This window comes from Calliphora vicina, chromosome 1 (assembly GCF_958450345.1).
Source record: "Calliphora vicina chromosome 1, idCalVici1.1, whole genome shotgun sequence".
In the NCBI taxonomy this organism is placed as follows: Eukaryota; Metazoa; Arthropoda; class Insecta; order Diptera; family Calliphoridae; genus Calliphora; species Calliphora vicina.
In genome coordinates, this window is record NC_088780.1 from 44,591,171 (window position 1) to 44,614,266 (window position 23,096).

The following is a 23,096-nucleotide window of genomic DNA, read 5'->3' on the forward strand; positions in this document are numbered from 1 at the left end:
AAATGAATTAATAAAACAAATCATAAAACAGTGATTTCTATTTAATCACAGAATATTCGTCATTCGAATACTTTAATAATAATTGAAAATAAAAATTAATGAAAACGTTTGTATATTAATACATTTTAGCTTAATATATAATCATGATCAAAACAAACACTCGCTACTATCTAAAAATTTTAGAAAAGTTTTTGGGAAGCTAAATTGAGGCGTTTTGCTGATTAACTTAAAATAAACTAATGTGGATTACTTTTTTCAATATATCTGAAGTAAAAATACACGATTTTTAAATATGTTTATATATATTTATTATCAGAAAAAACAAAAGAACAACTTCAGTAATTACCCACAATTTTTGTGAAAGAGTATGCGTAAATTTTACGCAGATTATCTTTCTAGGGTTAACGATGAGTTCAGTTACTAACACACGTACAGAATAATTATATATATAAAGATATGTTTTCAATCAACTTTCAAATTAACTTTTAGCAAACAAATTTTTTTATGATGTAAATTTAGAAATATATACAAAATGTATACGAAAACGAATTTTTTTTCTTTAAGAGAAAAAATTTTCGGTAAAAAACTTTAATCTATTTTATTTAAAATCGATGTCTTCCGATCGGGATGAAATCTTGAAAAAAAGTCAAAAGTTTGATTTTGAAAAAATATTTAAAAAATTATTTTTTCTTCACTTGTTTAGTTGCTCAAGCTGTCAAATTGACTAAATTTTTATACCCTACACCAACATAGTGCGGAGAGTATAATCATAAATGTTTAATTTATAAATGTATCTCCACAAATTCCGCTCCAAATAAGTTTTTTATATACAAAATTCATGTCACCAAATTTTGTTACGATCGGCCCATAATTTGTCATAGCTCCCATATAGACCCGCTTCCGAAAATCACTTTAACGTGCATAAATCGCTTAAAAATTTTGGTATACACACAAAATTCAACATAGTTAACTTTAATATAGACATAAATCACACGACTTAATTTCATGGTGATCGGTCCATAATTGGTCATAGCTCCCATGTAAGCCCACTTCCGAAAATCACTCAAAAATATAAATTATTGCAATTTTAAAAGGAAAATGTTTTTGATCTTTTACTTAATGTAGGGTATTATATGGTCAGGCTTGACCGACCATACTTTCTTACTTGTTTTTGTTGCGGATGCAACAACATACTTTTTGAGGAAAATCTGAGAAATGTTTGAAAAATCTCATATAACGAGCTTTATTCATAGGAAGTGTATAGCCAATATTAGAGTATCGAAAACCGGTCAACCGGTTTTTTCATATTTGTAAACTCCACCGGTTTCGATTTTTTTAACTTTTCGGTTTTTTGACAAACCGGTTTTTGTAAGACGGTTAACCGGTTTTAATGAAATATATTTTCTAAAACTCATTCAAGCATATTTATGAAAAACTTTGATACCATTTTTATAAATATTGATTTTATTTTATAGAAAATTGTAGCATTTGACAACATTTCTTAAAAGATAAAAAATAATTGCATAAAGAATTCAAAAATGCTAAATTTCCAATTAATAAAAATTTAATATAAACCGGTTAACCGGTTTTTTGAATACATAAACCGAAACCGCTTAACCGGTTTTTTTTAAAGACAATAATCGAAATCGAATTGCATAAAGAGTTCAAAAATGCAAAATTTCCAATTAATAAAAATGTAATATAAACCGGTTAACCGGTTTTTTTAAAACACAATAATCAAAACCGGATTTTTCAAAAACACACTTTTTCGGTTAAACCGGAAACCGGTTTTTTAAATTTTTCGGTTTTTTGGACACTAGCCAAGATATATTAAACTGTACTATACATTTGCTAAAATTTCGAAAAAAACAGTATATTTGACACAATATTTTATTTGAATACTGTTTTTTTATTAAGAATGAATTTTCATAAAATATTTTGAATTACTAGTTAACTTGGGGGTTACACGATCAAGTTTTGCCTTTCAAGTTTTAATACACTCACACTTTTTTACTAATACACTCACACTTTTAAGAATTGAAACGAACTTGCATTCAATTTCTCATTCAAGTTGGTTTTCAATTTTTCTTTCAAGAAAACAGCTGATTACAGGTTTTTGCCCAATTTGTACTAAAATTGTTTTCAAGTTGCGTGCTGCCTACGTCACAGCTTTCAATTTTTATAAATTTTGACAAACAGTATATGTAAAAGACTATCAAGAAAAACTTGATCGTGTGGCTGCAGTGTAAACAAATGACTATTTAATTGTGTAAATTTGACATATCTGTTGAAAATCAAGATTTTGTTTAGAAACATTAAATGCAACTCTGCAGTTGTTTAGTTATTGTGAATGGTAACGCTCTTGTGGCTACAGCTGATGAAATAAAATTAAAGCCTTGTTAAACAATTTGCATTTTTTTTATTCCTTGTTTAACAAAAATACAAAATAAATCAAGTAAATAAATAATTAGAAGAATAAAAATGACTTTAGTACTAAAAGTTGATTGTCGTGCATGTAATCGAGAATGTGGTGATTATAAGCATTTGTTGGATGAGACGGTTATCGATGATGAATCAACGACATTGGCGGCTTTACTAAACTACTGCACCACATTGGAGTGTTTTGGTGAAAATCATGAAAATGGCATGCCCGAACACATATGCAATAGCTGCGTGGAACATCTACTGCAATCTTACCTATTTAAAGAAATGGTCTTGCAGAACGACCGGGCTTATAGGGAGCGTTTGCATGTAGAGGTACAAGCAAAACAAACGAAAGAAGAAATGGTAGACGCAGTTATTGAAGAGGAACAAATTGTTGAACAAGAAATTGATGTGGGTGGTGTGGAAGAAAATGTGGAAAATCCAGAAGAACTTGTTTCGGAGATCGAAGAGATTCATGAAAGCAATAATATGGAGACAGAATATGAATATGAAGAGTGGCTAGAAATAGATGAATGTGATTCCGAAGTTACCAAACGAGAGGATTCAACAAGCACAAACTGTATTGAGAATGAAGGGGATATTAATGTAATATTGGTTAAAAATGAGGCAGATGAAGAAAATGGTGAATACATTTTAAGCACTCTAAATGATAGTGACGCTGATGAGGAACTTAAAGGTTTTGATAATTCTAAGGAAATTGAAGAAAAAGATGAAAACTGTGAAATTGAAGAGTTAGAAGATAATGCAAAAGCAAAAGATGTAAAAAAAATTGTTAAAAGGAAATCTTTAAAGGTGAGTTTTTTTGACATACATATTCATATACATATATTAACTTATACCTTTTAAATAACGTACATTTTAGGGAAATAGTTTAACGGAAGCTGACTTAACTTGTCAATATTGTGGCAAAGTGTTTGATAAAATGTGTCGATTGCGAGAGCACAGCTATGTGCATACAGGTGAAAAACCTCATGTGTGTAAAATCTGCGGCAAAAAATCAAGAACAAAAACCCATTACAATGTTCATATGTTAACACACAGTGATGAAAAACGTTATAAGTGTTCTATATGTGGACAACACTATCGTACTTCAACCAGTCTGCGAGTTCATGAACGAAAACATAGTAATATTCGCCCCTACGCCTGTGAATTATGCGATAAAACTTTCCATACGGCAGAGCAGAGGAAACTCCATTTTATGCTGCACACAGGAGAACGGCCATATATTTGTGGAACTTGTGGAAAATCATATCGGGAAAGTCATTCTCTTAAAGTGCACATGACGACACATGAAGATGTGAAGCCGTATCAGTGTGAAGTATGCGGCAAAGGTTTAAGCCAAATGTCCGGCTATAGACGCCATATGCTGTTACACACTAATGAATATCCCTATAAATGTGACATTTGTGGTCGACCCTTCCGTATATCCAGTAATTTGGCGGCACACAAGCGTTTGCATTTAGATGTTCTGCCCTATCAGTGTACTAAATGTGATAAAGCTTTTAATAACTCCACACGACTGCGACGCCATATGGTACAACATGAACCCAAAGAGGAAGTGTTTAAACCTCGCAAGCCACGACAAGATACCATTATTGTAGATTCCAGAATAGCCAAATCAAATGTGGTGGAGATTATTTAGAATATGATATGTGTATAAAGCATTTTTTAATCATGTTTTTATGATATCTGTTTTTATAAGAATAATTACAATTAATTGTGTTTTGTTGATGTGAAACAAAATTAACTATAGAATTTAAATTAAATACACACTAAGGAAATAAGTAATATGTTTACATTCAACGCGTTCTTGCTTCACCCTGTGTTACAAAACTTCACCACGGTGTGAATATACAGTACATTTGGTTGTTGTCTACGATAATAATGTGTATTTTAAAATTTTTTTTTTTTCGCTTATGATAAATGGCGCTTGAAGCTCGACATACCTACTATTTGCTCTGTTCAGTAAATACCGTTACACCTAAAATACACTTTCAGTTCGACTACCGTTACTGAAATAATAGAAAATACCGTTACCTATAAAATACCTTCACCGTCATTCTGTAAATAATTCAGAATTATTAAAATATGTACCTATTTGTGTTTCAGTAATGAGTTTATTGAAAAAGAAGTTAAATATAATACAATACCACTTTAGTCAACGTATTTCGATTTTTTGTAAATAACGTTAACACTTAATTCGTTATCTAAATAACATCAAATACCGTTTCCGAAATAAGGAAAAATACCATTACCATTTCGGTAATGGTATTTTTCTAAATTAGAGTTTTACCATTTCGAATCGGTAGCCAAAAATAATAATAATATTTAAAAATCAGAATACGAGGGTAAGAATAAAACAAAAGAATAGTGTATTTTTTTTTATCGATTTTTGATTGTAAAATCATCGTGTTTAAATAAAGCGGATCGCACATTATTAATTCGTACTCAAATCTGGTGTAAAATTATTAAAAAATATTTTTTAAATTATTAAATTAGCTGAGCCAATTTTTTTGAGCTTTTGTTAGTGGCTCGATCTGTAAGGATTACATGCTAATTAAGTTTTATAAAAAAGGCTTGTGAAATAATATGCCTGTTTTGTAGAACTAATAACAATTTTTTTGTTTTTTTTTTAAATTAAAAATTTATCTTATTTTTCAAAAGCAAATATTAGTGACAACGTTTTTTTTTATAATTTGAAAGTATATTTTTAATTAGCTTAATTACAAATTTACTTTCCAATTATATAAAATAAAAAGTTAAAATAATTACCAAAAAATCTATAAATTACAAATGTTTTTTTTTTTAAAATTTTACTAATGCTAAAATTAAAAGGAAAAAATTTACCCCATGTCAGTGAATATGTCCAAAATTTTAGAGTTTCTAGCGAATTTAGATATTTTAAGTTTTTATATAAAAAATCAATTTTTGGTCAGAAATATGAGCGATCACACACCGAGCTCCTTATTTGCCAAGTTACGAACAATTTCAGATATTTTGAGTTTTTATATACAAAATCGATTTTTATTCAGAAATGTGGGTGATCACAGATCGAGCTCCTTTTCTTAATTAAACGCTTATTGGCCAAGTTACGAACGATTTTAGATATTTTGAGTTTTTATATAAAAAATCGATTTTTGTTCAGAAATATGAGTTATCACAGATCGAGCATCTTTTCTTCATTAAACTCTTATTGGCCAAGTTACAAACGATTCCAGATATTGTGAGTTTTTATATAAAAAATCGATTTTTGTTCAGAAATATGAGTTATCACAGATCGAGATCCTTTTCTTCATTAAACGCTTATTATTGAGATATTTTGAGTTTTTATATAAAAAATCGATTTATGGTCTGAAATATGACTGATCACAGATTGATCTATTTTGCAAATGTATTTAATAAGTGGACGTATTAGTGGACGTGGACAATTTTTATCTCTGTAAAAATTTGCGATTTTGGATATATCGAACAAAATTGGGCGACATTTGATTTTTATTTACATACATATAGATTTACATGTATATAGATTATGATTGGCAAAACTCAAAAGTTTTATTTTTATGGAGCTCTACTCCAAGAAGAGGACCTTACGGACAGTTTCGTTGTTTACATTTATACATAGTGCTATTTTTAGTTTATCTCAAACTGTGATGAAAATAATAAAATGCAGCAACAACTAATCAAAATAAAATTTTAATAAGGTCTATTATCAATTGCAAAATTGTATGTATGAATGAAAAACAAATTTCTCCATAAAAATGCCAAAATTGTTTTGTGATACACTGTATTTTTAATTTGTCAAATATATTTTTTTAATTTAACTGGTTGAAAAACTAACTCCTTTATATAAAATGCATCATCTCATACAACGCGGTAAAGTAAGATCCCAGGTCATAAATGTGCCTGAAGGTCTTCCCGAGTTACTATCCGACATAACTCGAGAAGTTCTCAGATGTCAACCGACAACCGAATGCTTATGTCAATTTATAATTGATTTTCTTCATTCTGTGATTGTCACACGCGATAAAGCAAGAAGTAAGATTCGCACAAGAAATTGATCGCTAACATAACCATTCAATATTTGTTCTTTAAGTTGCCAAATCTATAATTGATCGAGCTTTGCATGTGGTCGATAATGTCATAGCCGATATGTGCATTTGTGATATACCCAAGGCCAAAGCCGATTATATGTGCGAAGCAATGGAAGAGTGTTTTCGACGCTTTTTGGCCCAGCGACGTTGTGAAAAGGGAAAAGACAAAGAGATTATTAAATTCAACGAATTCGATATGTTAGATGAGTTGGTTCAAAAATGTAAATTTACTGATGATGAGTTGAAAATTTCGAGACCAGTTATTGAAGCTGCCTATCAGAAATTCGTGAATGCCTACATGACAGCTAAGGATGTAAGAAGGATTGAATTTATAAAGAGTTATATATAAATATCCGTGGTTTATTTCAGAGTACTGAGGGGACTGATAGTTTATATCAATATTTTCGAGAACGTGAAATAAAGCGCATGGAAGAACGTTTACAGGCGGATGCAGCTGTTAAAATACAGGTTTGTTTATTTGATTGTATAACTTTTAGCAATAATTTTCGTAATGTTGCTGTAGCACTGTGATACTATTTTACTGGTAGGTGTTATAGAGTATAAAAAGAATCTGTTTTTCAAACCCCTGGGTTTCGTACCTTTATGCATTTATAAGACAGTAACTTAGTTGTATATAAACAGATTTTAAATTTCTCAGCGGATTTAGAAAAATAAACTGAGGTCTTTTAAATGGTATATATGTATGTATATATGATATTTAAGTAACCTTGAGAAACTTGCGTGTATTTCTCTAACAAACCAATTTTTTTTCACAAAAATAAAAGCAGAAATTCGGAAAATGATGAAAACATTAAAAAAATATATGTATATTTTTGCTGGAGTTTTTGTTTGAGTTTTTTTCAAGTTGTTTTTATGGTCTATGCAGTACCCAGAGAGCAAATTACGGCATTCGATATCTATCGAAGTTTCCATTTATTTATAAAAACAAGTAGAGTACTATATTCGACAGTGCCGAATACCCTTCACCAAAGTTAAAAACAAATTGTATGAAAAATAATTTGGTAAAACATAGGAGAAAAAATCTAAGTTGCCTCGGTTTTTTGTTTATATCTAACTAGTTGACCGCCCCGGCTTCGCCCGGTAGGGTATAATAAGATTGAAATGATAAGATTTATTTATTAATTACGTCACAAAAGTCTTACCTTATTTAATTAACTTTTAATTTAATTTTCAGTCCAATTTTCGCGGCTTCTTAGCTAGAAAATCCATTTTCATGGATGAGCCCACCAGACCACCTTCTCCTATACCCTCAGAAACTGAGCATGACATAATGCAACAGGAAATGGCAGCACGAAAAATTCAGCAATTCTTCCGACGTCATATGAGCATTGTTAAGAAAGTAAGTTTTTTAATGGGTTATCATCATCAGTTTATAACGAATTTAAGTAGCCTACAATATTCCGAAAAACTCAGAATTAAGATAAATTATATAAATGTTATACAATGAGTGGCAATACCATGGAAACATTTTTGGAAAACTATATTCCGTAATTTCAGTTTTCACATACATATAGCGGAAACTAGAAAATGTTTTGTTTCGATGCGAAACAAAACATTTACATATAGCTCGGAAACTCTCCTGTCGAAAACCTATCTCAGTTGTCAAAAGCCTAAGTAGTGAGAATGCATTAGTAAACAAAACTATGTGACAACAAAAACCACACTCGTATGTGTCATTTTGAGTATTTTTTTTGTTTGAGTGTTTTTATAGTTTCCACTCTATGTGTGTGTCTATGTGTCTTGGTTGTTATCTCCCCGTGAAAAAACCTCTTATTTCTAAAAAAAAACCGTACTACTTGTATAGAGTAACTTCGGGTAATGTGGACTACCCGAATAAATTTTCCACTCTATGTGTGTGTCTATGTGTCTTGGTTGTTATCTCCCCGTGAAAAAACCTCTTATTTCTAAAAAACCGTACTACTTGTATAGAGTAACTTCGGGTAATGTGGACTACCGTTTTGTTTTTTCTAAATTTTGGCCACAATATATATGGATATTAAAAAAGTTGTGAAATTTTTTCCGTCAAAGGATAAAAAGTTTATGTGAAAATATTGCAAGGAACCCAAAAACCAGCATTAAAAAAATTGGAGGGTAATATGGACCAGTATATGAGGGTAATGTGGACTAGTATTTAATACATAAAATTCATGAACCAGCTAATCATGAATGATTAAAAAATTTAATTTCAATATATTTTTATTAATACAAACTAAAAAGTCGCGTTCTTGGCTTAGATAGATTGCTTACAAAGTACATAGTTATTGTCAGGTAATATGGAGCAGTAGTACATAATCAAGTAATTTAAGTGGTCCACATTACACGAACTAATAATCTAAATGTGCTTAAATTCTTACCAAATATATGCAAAACTACGTGTCCACTTTAACTATATAAAACAACCAAACATTAAATTCTACCAAGGAACTGTACCAAATTTTCTTTCTTACTTGAGCCGAAAAAAATGTTGAGCACCCGCATTAATTTCAATACAAGAATAAAAAGCCAACATATCAATTACTCATGAAAGCAAATGTGCAATTGTCGTTTCAAACAAATTGTAAAATGTACGACAAATCAGTTTTATCACACCTTCAATAGTTTCTGAAAATAGACACTAGTCCGCATTAGACGCATAGTCCACAATACCCGAAGTTACTCTACAATTTGCCAAAAAACGGGCAAATTGTATACGAGCAGTACGGAGCCTGGGGCACTGTGGTTCCAAATCGTAATCTAGGTGGACAAACTTATTTGGCGTTCTTTTCATATAGAATTGGTATCTCCGATTGCAAAAAAAAAATTTAAAAGATCAATATAAACTTTTTTTCAAGTTACAGTAGGGTATAGATATACATATAAAAATCGTTAATAAAAAATTAAAAAAAATACGTTTTCATGTGTTTCTGAAACTAAATTTTTAAAAACATATGTATTTACTATATTTCAAGTTACAGTAGGGTCTAGATATATAAAAATCAATAATAAATAAAGAAATATTTCTAAAAATTCCATTCCGTAAAAATTAAAAAAAAGTATTTCGGCGGGTGCTGGCGGCTACAATTTTTTTACAAAGACATTCCCCAGAAATTTCTTTAAATGATGTATATAGTCATTGGACGGGCTTCGACGGTATTTTTTTTTTGGCAAGCTATATAACATTTTTAGAAAAAAAAAATATCAGTATATTTGAGTCCCAAGTTGAAAGGACTATAACAGGAAAATGGAGAGGCCCATAAATATAAGCCTATATCAATGTTTATCTATGTTTTGAAGAATGAATTTCTATATGGTAAAACAATTGAGATATATCTAATTTAGTAAAGCTGTAAAATATTAAAAAAAATTAACGAAAATATGATTCAAAATTTGTTGAACTTCTGGCGCTTCTGTCGAGAAAATGAAATGTCCAATTGAAAAACCCATTTGTATTGGAGGAGAGCAGATTGTCAGCTTCCGAAAAAACTTAGTTTTTCCAAATTCTGAAGATACCGATTTTCATAATTTTGTCCACCTAGATTTTGATTTGGAACCACAGTGTGAGGCCCAGTTTGACTATGAATGTTCTAGAATGATTTATTTTTTCATTAAAATATGTATGTACAAAATGTTGTGTACATTGAAAATTCTTTATAAACCAACATTCAACCGACATATTTCGATATTAAAATAAATATTTTTTCAATTTAATTAGAACGACGAAGATGAACAGGTGAGATTTGTAATAAATTTATTTTATTTATTCATTTATTGTGTCTATAAATTTATTTTAGTTACAAGATCCCTGTTCTCCAGCTTCTAAACTTTCACTTACTGCTCGGCCAGCTGATCAACAAGATGTCCATCAAGAGTAACCATATGAAGAAACCCAAAATGCTGAAATTATGGAAAAACTTAAACATGATGAAAAATATCAACAGAGTATTAATATTAACGAGGAAGTTGTGACCGAAATAGAGCCCATAAATGATAATATAACTGAAGAGTTACAAGACGATTAATATTTTTATTATTTTTAAAATATCTTTTTTAACATTAAAATTTTTTTATTAGCTCATATTTAATGAAATTATAAAAATTAATCATTATGAATTTAACTTTAACAGATGAGTGTTAAAAGTATATAAGTTAGGGCTCTAGAAAAAATCATAAATTAATTCTAACCAATTTCTTTGGTCCAGATAATAAAAAGCATACAACCAACAAATAATAAAAAAAGCAAAATCATACAACCAACAAATTTAATATATTTTTTATTTATTAATTTAAATCATTTGCATTATTAGGAATTTCTGGCTATATTTTGTTGCAACCAATCTGAAAACTCCGAAACTCTTGTATAAACATCAGGTACATCAAACACACCACATACAAAGAAGCCGTATGATACTACACCCACTTGTTGCAGTTTATTGCCGATATATCTTACTAAAGGTCCACCGGAATCACCCTGAAGAAAAAAAAGTAAGAAAATTTAGATTTTAGTTTATAATAGTCTGTTTTTAAAGTTAAGCTTTCTTTAAAAAATTTGTTTACATATGTATCACTAGGGTGGCCCTTAATTAACGAAAGTTGGATTTTGGCCATTCTCACCCCCCAGTTTGGTGAACATTAGTAAACAAATTTTAGGTAAATCGGTTGGGGCCGCAAGCTCTCTGAAGTTTTGAGATGCATTTACAAGGGGAAAAATGCTTTTCTTTTTTTTCAGTTTTTGTAAAAATTTTGCCATTAAAAAATACTTTTGCAATTTAATTAAAAAAATAGAAATGTGTACGTAATTGTCGTTCTAATGAGACATAAAAAACAGAAATTGGTCAAAAAATTTTAAAGTTATTAAAAATTCGCCAGGCCATTACCGTGTCTCAGGCAACTAGAACAAGAAATGTAGGAACAGAATTAACATATTTTGAGATATATTAAAATAAAAGCCTATTTTTACTTAAAATATATCCATATTTACTTGTATATGAGTTTTTGTCTTCGTAGGATACCGTTAACCTATTCAAGTTTCAAATTTTTTTAAACTAATTTCAGAATTTTTTTTATCATCTCATTAGGATTTATTGAGAATATAATAGGGAATAAAAATGTGAAAAAATTATGAAAATATCTCTTATAGTTTTTCCGTACCTGCGATTCAAATTTTGAAATTTTCGAGAAAAACAATTATTTGGCCATTTTTTGGCGAATGAGCTCTATTTCTTTACTGTTATGTATTTTAAGTAAAACCAATATTATAGTCCAGATAATTCTAAATATACTCTGAAAGTTTTACTAAAATTGGAAAACGTTAAAGCTTAAATCGTGAAGGTCAAAGGTCAAATTTTTCAATATTTGGAATTTCTCATGGAAAGATAGCGAAATGTTGTATATTTTTTGGCCGATTTTGAAGAAACTTAACAAAAATATAACAAAAAGTAAAATGGAGTTTTGAAACTGCCGTTAAAAAAATTTAATTTTTTTGGTCATACCTGCGAATAGTATATAATAACCTCCACTAGGTAAATGAGCAAAACATTTTTCTATTAAAATTTCAATAATTTATTTTCGTAAATGATTTTCGGAAGAGTGTTACGGGAGCTATGACGAATTATAGACCAATTGCCATGAAATTTGGTTGTGTTATTTATGTCTATATGAAAGTTATTTTTGTTTAATTTTATGTGTATACCAACATTTTTAAGAGATTTATGCTCGTTAAAGTGATTTTCAGAAATGAGCCTTATGACTAATTATATATATAACTTATTTGGAGAGAAATTTGTGTAGATGTATGAATTAAACATTTATGACGGATAAAGTCCAATTTCGGGAGAACATTTGTATGGGGGCTAGGTGAAATAATGGACCGATTTCAGCCAGTTTCAACAGGCTTCGTCCTTGGGCCGAAATAATTGTATGTACCAAATTTTATATCTTCAAAATTACGACCTGCACTTTGCGCACAAGTTTTACATGGTCAGCCAGACAGACGGACATCGTTTAATCGACTCAGAAAGTGATTCTAAGTCGGTAGGTATACTTTAAGGTGGATGTTAGACTAATAATTTTGGGCGTTACAAACATCTGTACAAACGCATAATACCCTCCCCACTGGTAGTGTAGGGTATAAAAATTTACTCGGAAGTTGTAAGTTCTAACTGATTTACTTTTATTTTTACAAATGCTTCATAAAACTTACACATAACAGGGGCAGAGTGTTAAATGTTCTAAATAAGATGGTTAAAGCTACGATAATTCAACTGTTTGTTATTGGAAATCAGTGATCACAAAATGTTGAGGGTGTTGAAAACATCGTCTAGGCGTGACAGACGGAACAGTAAAGAAGAACATTATTTCTTTAAAAATAATATTTTATGTTTGTTTTAATAAATCACTTTGTGCACATATTTCTTAATACATTAATTATAATGCTTAAATCAAATTTTAAACAAGTAAGAAAGTATGTTCGGTCAAGCCCGACATTTGTGACCGATAAAGTCCAACTTCGGGAGGACATTTGTATGGAGGGTAGGTGAAATAATGGACCGATTTCAGTCAGTTTCAATAGGCTTCGTCCTAGGGCCGAAAATTATATGTACCAAATTTTATCGAAATATCTTCAAAATTGCGACCTGTATTTTGTTTACAGCCAGACGGACGGGCGACATTGCTTAATCGACTGTGAATCGATTGGTGTACTTTAAGCCGGGTGTTGGACTAATATTTTTGGGCGTAACAAACATCTGCACAAACGCATTATACACTCCCGACTATGGTGGTGTAGGGTATAAACAGTGTTTATGCTCCTATATCTTATAAATAAATTTAACTAACTGACCGCCCCAGCTTCGCTTGGTAGCTATTTACTAATGTTAGTTCTTCACGTTTCTCCAAAAAATTTCTCTTATTAAGAAAAATTAAAAGTGATAAGTAGGCAAAATATTAAAAACTTAAAATTTACCTATTTTAGATTTTTTTCTTACAAAACTTTTCTTGAAAATTTCGAAACAAATAAAAAAAATCAGATATTAGTTTCGTATGGGAGTTATCACGCCCATTGTAGCTATATAGGTCAGCTGTGAATCTAAACCAGGGAAAGGCAAAACATGGGCGCCGCGTTTTTCATTTACTCTTCTCTTACGTACGTGTGCACACTAGAGTGCTCCAAAAAAATAAAATTGCGAATTTTGACCGTCCCCCCCTCTAGAATTGTTCTATGTATTGTAGAAACACATTGTGTAAAATATTAGGATGATAGGATAACGTTAACTGGTGGCGCAACGACGCTGAAGTTTTGAGGTGCATTTACAAGGGGAAAATATGCAATTTTTTCAGTTTATGTAAAAATTTTGCCATTAAATAATAACTTTTACAATTTAATTTAAAAGAATCGAAATGTGTACGTAATTGTCGTTATAATAAAATATAAAATACCAAAATTGGTGAAAAAATGTTGAAGTTATTAAAAAATCGCCAGGCCATTAACGTGTCTGAGGCCACTAGAACAAGAAATTTATGAACAAAATTAACATATTTTGAGAAATATTAAAATAAAAGCTTATTTTTACTTAAAATATATCCATATTTACTTGTATATGAGTTTTTGTCCTCGTAGGATACCGTTAACCTATTCGCAGGTATGACCAAAAAAATTAAATTTTTTTAACGGCAGTTTCAAAACTCCAATTTCATATTTTTAAAAATTTTGTTAAACAAATTTCAGAATTTTTTGATCATCACATGGGGATTTATTGACAACATAATAGGGAATAAAAATGTGAAAAAAGTATGTCAATACCTCCTATAGTTTTTCCGTACCTGCGATATAAATTTTGCGATTTTAGAGAAAAATTAATTTTTTGGCCATATTTAGGGGAATGACCAGAATTTTCTTACTGTAATGATTTTTAAGTAAAGGCTATTCAGAATAATATAGTCCAGGTAATTTTAAATATAGTCTGAAAGTTTTACTAAAATCGGAAAACTTTAACCCTTAAATCGTGAAGGTCAAAGGTCAATTTTTTCAATATTTGGAATTTCTCATGGAAAGATAGAGAAATATTATATATTTTTGGGCCGATTTTGATGAAACTTAAGAAAAGTATAAAATGAAGTCTAGTATTCACAATAACAGTACAAAAATGGAAATTAACCCTTAATAGCACTTGGGGTCCAAATGACCCTCAACTTTTAAAATCACGAAAAAAAACACATTCATTTTGACCCCAAGTACTCTTAAGGGTTAATTTCCATTTTTGTACTGTTATTGTGAATACTAGACTTCATTTTATATTTTTCTTAAGTTTCATCAAAATCGGCCCAAAAATATATAATATTTCTCTATCTTTCCATGAGAAATTCCATATATTGAAAAAATTGATCTTTGACCTTCACGATTTAAGGGTTAAAGTTTTCCGATTTTAGTAAAACTTTCAGACTATATTTAAAATTACCTGGACTATATTATTCTGAATAGCTTTTACTTAAAAATCATTACAGTAAGGAAATTCTGGTCATTCCCCAAAATATGGCCAAAAAATTAGTTTTTCTCGAAAATCGCAAAATTTATATCGCATTTACGGAAAAACTATAGGAGTTATTGACATACTTTTTTCACATTTTTATTCCCTATTATGTTGTCAATAAATCCCCATGTGATGATCAAAAAATTCTGAAATTTGTTTAACAAAATTTTTAAAAATTTGAAATTGGAGTTTTGAAACTGCCGTTAAAAAAATTTAATTTTTTTGGTCATACCTGCGAATAGGTTAACGGTATCCTACGAGGACAAAAACTCATATACAAGTAAATATGGATATATTTTAAGTAAAAATAAGCTTTTATTTTAATATTTCTCAAAATATGTTAATTTTGTTCATAAATTTCTTGTTCTAGTGGCCTGAGACTCGTTAATGGCCTGGCGATTTTTTAATAACTTCAACATTTTTTCACCAATTTTTGTCTTTTATATCTTATTATAACGACAATTACGTACACATTTCGATTCTTTTAAATTAAATTGTAAAAGTCATTATTTAATGGCAAAATTTTTACATAAACTGAAAAAATTGCATATTTTCCCCTTGTAAATGCACCTCAAAACTTCAGCGTCGTTGCGCCACCAGTTAACGTTATCCTATCATCCTAATATTTTACACAATGTGTTTCTACAATACATAGAACAATTCTAGAGGGGGGGACGGCCTGTACCTAGAAAGTTTTTTTCGTCCATACAATCTTGGAGCACTCTAGTGCACACGCATTGTAGAGAAATAAACAACTTTTAATCAGTCTAGCTTGAGAACTCAAACAAGCAGGTTGTGTATCGTTTTTTATCGCACAATTTAAGAATCAGCGTTGCCAGTGATAAAAAATATGTCCCAACATTTAAAGATGTATGATAAACAATATGAGATTTTACATTTTTAATTTGGGGAAAAGCGACGAAAGTTTACTGGCAACACCGATTCGTGGTGAGAGTGTATAACTAATACAATCGTAAAATGCAATAGTATAGGTTGCCTTTCCCTGATCTAAACCATCCAGGGACCCACTCAAACTCACACAAACAAATTTATAGAAATCGGCCCAGACGTTAAGCAGGAGTTCAGTTAAATAAAAATACGATATATATTAAATCAGTTTTTTCTACCCATTAAATCATTTCGTTATCAGCATTTAAATACTTACCACACAAGCACCTTTCAGCAAAAATCCTTGAGCACATATTTCCGTTTTCGACAAACGATCTATACCCTTACTACGGCACTCCTTATCCGATATTGTATTATAGCTCATCGTTTGCAATACCGTTGGAAAGTTCAAAGTTTGCAATTGATTTTGAAATATGGGCAATTCAATGGGTAAACGAAGACCCCAACCGGTTAAAGTTACTTCCACATTACTCACAACTCTTTTTGGACTAACCACATCAATAGCGGCCACACTAATATTGTTTAAATCAAAATTATTGTCAATTTTTATAATTGCTATATCGCTCGATTCAAATTCTTTGTAATTTGGATGGATCTGATAGTGTTGTACAGCATAACGTTTACCTTGTGATTCGCTTAAATCACGAACACCAGCTTTAACGAACATTCGGTGCACTTTAAGACCTTTACAACAGTGTGCTGCTGTTAGAACTAGATTTTTGGATATAATGGAACCTCCGCAATAGTGCTTGTAATTATTGGATTGTGTGTAGTATTGTAAGGAAACTTGATAGGGTACAAATTGGCCCTTGGGTATATCGCGACCACCGACAATGCGTTCAGTATTATTGTTTTGGGTAACTGAAATTAATAAAATTTAAATTAGGAAAAAATAGAAATACATACATATGTATTTTAAATTTACCAATTGCATTGCCATTGACTATTTGAAGAGCTGCAAAAACAAAAACTAACTTGATGAACTTCATTGTCTTTTTACTTCTAATGATGATATGTTAATTGTGAATAGAATTTTTAACATTTAGGTGGAATTGTTTATATATACTCTTTAATAAGTAGGTCAATAACAGTTGAAATATGTAAAATTGCTAATTTTGTATGCATTTTAAAGTATTTATGCGGGTTGCATTTTTAATGTTGCAGTTTTATCGTTTAGCTTTAAGTATTTAATATACTACTATGCAATAGTTTATTCAATTAAGGACTGAAATCGAAAAATTCTTAACATACATAAATTTCAATAAAAATAAATCCACTAAAATTACAGTTTTGATTTTATTTGATTGAAATTAATATTACAATTTACAAAAAAAAAAAATATTTTTATAGTTCTAATCACTTGTGATGAATTTTCGAACCTTTTCCGGAAACACTTTCATTAACCCATTTCTTTTTTTGTAATTACGACACAATCGATCTAATGGTAACCTTGGTTTACGTCCAACTACTTTGAAACATTAATTGCTAATATACTCTCCCAAATACATAGCATAAACTACATAAATAACTAAAAAAAAATTGTACCGAACAAAAGATTTCAAAACACTTAACAGTACAAACGTGTGGTCAAACACACGGCAATTTTCAGAAAATCTACGCGACAAAAAATTAAAAATGATATCATAAGACGTTCCTGAAATTTTCATCAAAAAATTCCAACGATTAAATATCCGGTAATTAATGAGTTAAGAGGTTTTTACAGTGATTTCAGTTAATTTATTCGAACTGGTAGTCCATCTCCGTTTAAAATCTACCACACTTTTGGACATCTTTTTTGTGCTCTTCAATTCTCTTTTAACTAGAGCCCAATATCTTTTCACTGGCCTTAGCTCTAGGCAGCTTGGAGGATTGGCCTCTCCTGGTACAAATACCACATTATTGTTCTTTTACCACTCAAGACCTTGCTTCCAGGATGCCAAAAATAAGTGGACACATTAAGAAGTCTTATGAATGGAAGTATCCTGTTTTGTAAACATTATTTGATGTAAATTTCGGTATTTATAGAGCCCTTTATAACAAATGTTTGGCTTCTTTTGCCGTACCATGAACTTTTTGGGAAAATTTTCTGCTTGTGGTTCCTAAACTTTTCTACAACATTCCCTCGAGCATCAGCAACATAAAAATATTGACCTGGAAGCTGCGAAAAAAATTCTAGATCATACGTTTCGTCATCCATTATGCAGCAGGTATATTTTTTGTATAAAATTGTTAGCAGAGTTCCTGTCAGGAACTTTTTGAGCCATGTATGTTTTTAAACCTGAATTGGCTTTAAACTGCTCTTTTGAAAATGCTTTCTATTTATGGGCTTTAGAATGATCATGTGGACCATTCCTTCCACCTGAACCAGGTATTCTATCAACGGGCAAGGTCTCCCGATACTGTTTAATGACATTGGAAACAGTTTGACGGCAGACCTTTGATTGTTTGGACAACTTTTTGTAGGACCATGTTGGGTTTTGTTGAAAATATTTAAACATTTTAGTACGCACTTTTTTCTGCTCACTCATTTTAATCATATTAAGAATATAATTGACATTAAACATAATAACATACATACAAAGAATAAAAAAGTAATTTGATCAAAAACAAAAAATAATACTTGGGTTAAAAGTTTTAATGAAAAACGTATGTTATGAATTTTTCGATCTCAGTCCTTATCAAGGCGAATTTACTGTACAGGTGGCGTTAACAGCACAGCTGATTTACTTTTTTTTCTTCGCCTTGGGGACAAACTTGTCATAAATTGTTTACAAAACAAATTTATTTTATGCCATAAATTGTTTTGTTTACCTTTTTAGCTTCAAAAAAAGTTTATAAGATCTTTTAAAATTAGTGTTTTGATCTTGGAAATAACAATTTATGCCACGTGAATACATTTGGAGCATTAGCGCTACCATTTTCACCGTAAACTGTGCCACCATTAACCGAGCTTCCAGGAGGCACCCGTATTTTATCAGTTTCTTTCATTTGTTTTAGTATTTTTCGATGTTTTCTCTGGACAATTACTGATCACTAGCAAATAAATTTAAACTTTAGTAATGTCTTCTTAATATTAATTAGCGTTGGTGTAAAATTTACGTTATTTTTATTGGCTTTATTACTATTTTTACTTAATTTTTTATTAAATTGATTATTTTTGTTTTTTTTTAACAAATTTTTGTTTTGTTTTTTTTGACACATTTGCCCCTGAAACAACAATAAAACACAATGTTGTTTTTGCTATGTTGTACTTGTTGTAATATCAACGCCACCTGTACAGTAAATTCGCCTTGGTCCTTATGTTAGAGTTCAAACTATAGGGTAACATAGAGACGAGACGTAATTGTCAATCTCTCGCAACAACAAAATACATGCTAGTCAATGTATTTTGTTGTTTTATCAAACATATTTTTTGTTGTATTTTTGTTTGACAAATCGTTGTGTCTCGTCTCTATGTATAATTCTATATGATTTAAACTATTTGATCCAGAAACAATAGCAGGCGATGACATCAATTTATATTATGTGTATTTAGATTTTTATTCTATCTAATTAATTAAGCTGTGTTTGCAATCAAACTTAAAAAAAACCCAATCATAGAACTATCTCGGATGATCCAATAAACTAACAAAAAATTCATAGCATTAGCACCTTCCTAATTTATATTTATGTCCACTAATTTTCCTTAGTTTCGTTAAAACATATGTTTTGTCTATTTCAAAATTAATTGCTTGTAGGTTTTAAAAATTTACAAATTGTTTGCATATTGCAACAGCAACCTCTGCATATATCCACAAAAAAAAAGGAAAAGCAAAATATATAAAACAAAGTATAAGATACTGTGGTTGCAAGATGTATCTTGCTGTTTTATGCAACATTTAAAACAACCTCAACTTAATGATAAATTATGATCTGGCTTTTTCATACTCGTATCACTAACTCAGCGTCCTCCTCCCCTCAGCCCATTGCTGAACCAATTTAAGTAGTTACCACATGGCAAAATAAAGTCACCAAAGTCATGATGGCAAGAGTATTTAAACAAGATTAAATATAAAAACGATATTCATTTTATATATTTTTTTGTTGTTATTTCTTTCTTAAATAATAAGATCTGATAAGACAACAGTGTAGAGATTGTGTTGTAAACTATAGTATAGAGTATATAGGTATAGTTGATTATGTATGAATGTATTTAACTTACTACCTATGGATTTAAATATAAAATTTATTGGTAGCGTGTGCTTGTTACTTAATTGATGACAACAGGTAGGTGCTTCTTGCAAAAACAACCAAAAAAGAAAAGCTGTTCAAATGGAACATGACACAAAAAAAAACAACCCAAACAAAAAACTGTATTTATTTTTATGTTTTATATTTAAAAAGTTGCAAAATTTAATGGTTACAAGTAGGAGTGTTACAACGAAGCTGTGAGAAATACCCTTGTATTGGCATGTTCAAAATATCTTGTGTTAAATAAAAATATTTTTTACTTAGCTAAACTGGATTTTTTCTACTTGGAAACATATCTATAGGAATATAAGTATTATATTCGGGTTAGAAAATAGGATGTTGGCCAGAATAATTATATTTCAGACAATCTCTAAAATTAAATATTTCTTTAAGTTATAAGAAACCATAACTAATAATAATCGAGAGGCAAACATTCCCTTATGAAAATTTACTTACATACAAACAAGTTATCAAAAGTTTGTTAGCATATAGTTTATAATTTTGAATATGAATGGTAAATTAAGATTTTTAAATGGTACAGAATTCAAAGGATAGGGATATTAAATAAAATTAATTACACAGGTCTACAATGATTTTGCTGCCGCCAAAACTAAAATTGATTTTAAGTATATTCAACTTCTGATTTCAATCTGCAAAATCATTCATTGATTGTATAAAATCGTTGTCTTATTTGTGGGACATCAGAAATAACAGCTTTTAGGTTTTCTGTACTCATACCTGGAAACTTTCTTGAAAGAATTGCAAAACATGGACCAGTTTTATCTAAAGATAAGTCTACATGATATGTTGAATCAGCATATTTATGTTGAAAAATTTGCTACCAGTACCAACATATCGTGAAGACACAAAATTTTGTCAACATACATATGCTTAATCCCATATGATGGGCATTTGTTAACAATTCCAACAAACGTATGTTCACTAATTTATCGTTTAGACAACATATATTTACTTTTTAACAAATATCCATCGTTTGCTGACAAATATGTTATTTGTTAAAAAGTGTATATAAACTTTTCAGCATACGGCAAATTTGCTAGCATATACATAGAATATATTTTAACATGTAGTCTTGCCTGATTTATCAATTGACTGCAAATTACACGTCACAACTGATTTAAAATGTAAATATATTGAAAATATATATTTGTTGGAAGACATTTATGCGCCTAAAATATGTTTCAAAAAATCTTTGTTTTAGCATTAAAATAGTAAAACAATAAAATTTTTAAGGTACATATTGATCTTTATGAGCTATTGAAAGTGCTTAGACACAATCCAATTGCATTGATATGTTCACAAGAGTTGTTCAGCTTTACCGTAGCTACCACTTTGGCAAATATTGTTAGTGAAAAATTAGGAATCCCTGTAAGTTATTCAAAAAAAGTGAAAAAAATGTGTTTCCTATATAGTACTATATAGTACTCTTAACGGTTAATTTCCATTTTTGTACTGTTATTGTGAATACCAGACTTCATTTTATATTTTTCTTAAGTTTCATCAAAATCGGCCCAAAAATATATAATATTTCGCTATCTTTCCATGAGAAATTCCAAATATTGAAAAAATTGACCTTTGACCTTCACGATTTAAGGGTTAAAGTTTTCCGATTTTAGTAAAACTTTCAGACTATATTTAAAATTACATGGACTATATTATTCTGGATAGCTTTTACTTAAAAATCATTACAGTAATGAAATTCTGGTCATTCCCCAAAAAATTAGTTTTTCTCGAAAATCGCAAAATTTATATCGCAGGTACGGAAAAACTATAGGAGGTATTGACATACTTTTTTCACATTTTTATTCCCTATTATGTTGTCAATAAATCCCCATGTGATGATCAAAAAATTCTGAAATTTGTTTAACAAAATTTTTAAAAATTTGAAATTGGAGTTTTGAAACTGCCGTTAAAAAAAATTAATTTTTTTGGTCATACCTGCGAATAGGTTAACGGTATCCTACGAGGACAAAAACTCATATACAAGTAAATATGGATATATTTTAAGTAAAAATAAGCTTTTATTTTAATATTTCTCAAAATATGTTAATTTTGTTCATAAATTTCTTGTTCTAGTGGCCTGAGACACGTTAATGGCCTGGCGATTTTTTAATAACTTTAACATTTTTTCACCAATTTTTGTCTTTTATATCTTATTATAACGACAATTACGTACACATTTCGATTCTTTTAAATTAAATTGTAAAAGTCATTATTTAATGGCAAAATTTTTACAAAAACTGAAAAAATTGCATATTTTCCCCTTGTAAATGCACCTCAAAACTTCAGCGTCGTTGCGCCACCAGTTAACGTTATCCTATCATCCTAATATTTTACACAACGTGTTTCTACAATACATAGAACAATTCTAGAGGGGGGGGGGCGGCCTGTACCTAGAAAGTTTTTTTCGTCCATACAATCTTGGAGCACTCTAATGTACATATAAGATTACGAAACGGGCACACGAATTTACTTATGACTGCCAATATTGAAAAAAAAAATTAAAAACATTATTAGTGTAACAAATGCACACTAAATACAAAATAAATTCGGTATCTCGGCACCAAATTTTTTTCTTAATTGTTGACCTGTGTGATATGCTATTTCAAAAGAAAATTAAAATGTGATAATTTTCAGAACCAAACGAATGGTGTTCTTAAATTGTTATTGTCATTCGAATAAAAAATATTCGAATAATCGAACAAACAAAATATTTTCTGTTCGAATGAATAAAATTTTTCAATTTAGAATAAAAACTTATTCGATCTATAATTTTTTGTTATTTATATCGTTATCTTAATATAGAAAGGCCCTAACTGGTATTTTTTTTGGCTAAATACATATGATATATGAGCGGATCATTTATCGAAATAAA

The 23,096-nt window shown here is 29.9% G+C and overlaps 3 protein-coding genes across 3 annotated transcripts; 2 read left to right on the plus strand and 1 right to left on the minus strand.

The window, feature by feature from the left end:
* The first annotated feature begins 2,417 nt into the window (after positions 1-2,417).
* Positions 2,418-4,229, plus strand: LOC135959419 (zinc finger protein 184-like). The gene is made up of 2 exons (XM_065510479.1): positions 2,418-3,237; positions 3,308-4,229. The coding sequence occupies exons 1-2, from the start codon at positions 2,482-2,484 to the stop codon at positions 4,085-4,087; spliced, it is 1,536 nt and encodes a 511-aa protein (XP_065366551.1). The 5' UTR covers positions 2,418-2,481; the 3' UTR covers positions 4,088-4,229.
* A 1,987-nt stretch (positions 4,230-6,216) lies between these two features.
* Rsbp15 (Radial spoke binding protein 15) lies at positions 6,217-10,613 on the plus strand. The gene is made up of 6 exons (XM_065498422.1): positions 6,217-6,480; positions 6,539-6,849; positions 6,906-7,004; positions 7,732-7,896; positions 10,249-10,266; positions 10,328-10,613. Exons 1-6 carry the CDS (start codon positions 6,297-6,299, stop codon positions 10,406-10,408), a joined length of 858 nt encoding a protein of 285 aa, XP_065354494.1. The 5' UTR covers positions 6,217-6,296; the 3' UTR covers positions 10,409-10,613.
* Positions 10,614-10,794: 181 nt separating this feature from the next.
* Positions 10,795-16,959, minus strand: LOC135963838 (chymotrypsin-2-like). The gene is made up of 3 exons (XM_065515832.1): positions 16,896-16,959; positions 16,227-16,831; positions 10,795-11,004 (listed from the first exon to the last, which is right to left on the minus strand). Exons 1-3 carry the CDS (start codon positions 16,957-16,959, stop codon positions 10,837-10,839), a joined length of 837 nt encoding a protein of 278 aa, XP_065371904.1. The 3' UTR covers positions 10,795-10,836.
* Between the last annotated feature and the right edge of the window lie 6,137 nt (positions 16,960-23,096).

What these genes read in the sequence shown, in the direction of transcription:
- LOC135959419 (XM_065510479.1), top strand. Translation starts at nt 2,482, where the DNA reads ATGACTTTAGTACTAAAAGTTGATTGTCGTGCATGTAATCGAGAATGT. An exon ending in TTAAAAGGAAATCTTTAAAG is followed by an intron (nt 3,238 to 3,307) that starts GTGAGTTTTTTT and finishes CGTACATTTTAG; the next exon opens with GGAAATAGTTTAACGGAAGC.
- Rsbp15 (XM_065498422.1), top strand. Translation starts at nt 6,297, where the DNA reads ATGCATCATCTCATACAACGCGGTAAAGTAAGATCCCAGGTCATAAAT. An exon ending in CACACGCGATAAAGCAAGAA is followed by an intron (nt 6,481 to 6,538) that starts GTAAGATTCGCA and finishes TTGTTCTTTAAG; the next exon opens with TTGCCAAATCTATAATTGAT. An exon ending in ATGCAGCTGTTAAAATACAG is followed by an intron (nt 7,005 to 7,731) that starts GTTTGTTTATTT and finishes TTTAATTTTCAG; the next exon opens with TCCAATTTTCGCGGCTTCTT.
- LOC135963838 (XM_065515832.1), bottom strand. Translation starts at nt 16,959, where the DNA reads ATGAAGTTCATCAAGTTAGTTTTTGTTTTTGCAGCTCTTCAAATAGTC. An exon ending in AGTCAATGGCAATGCAATTG is followed by an intron (nt 16,832 to 16,895) that starts GTAAATTTAAAA and finishes TATTAATTTCAG; the next exon opens with TTACCCAAAACAATAATACT. An exon ending in TGCTGAAAGGTGCTTGTGTG is followed by an intron (nt 11,005 to 16,226) that starts GTAAGTATTTAA and finishes TTTTTTCTTCAG; the next exon opens with GGTGATTCCGGTGGACCTTT.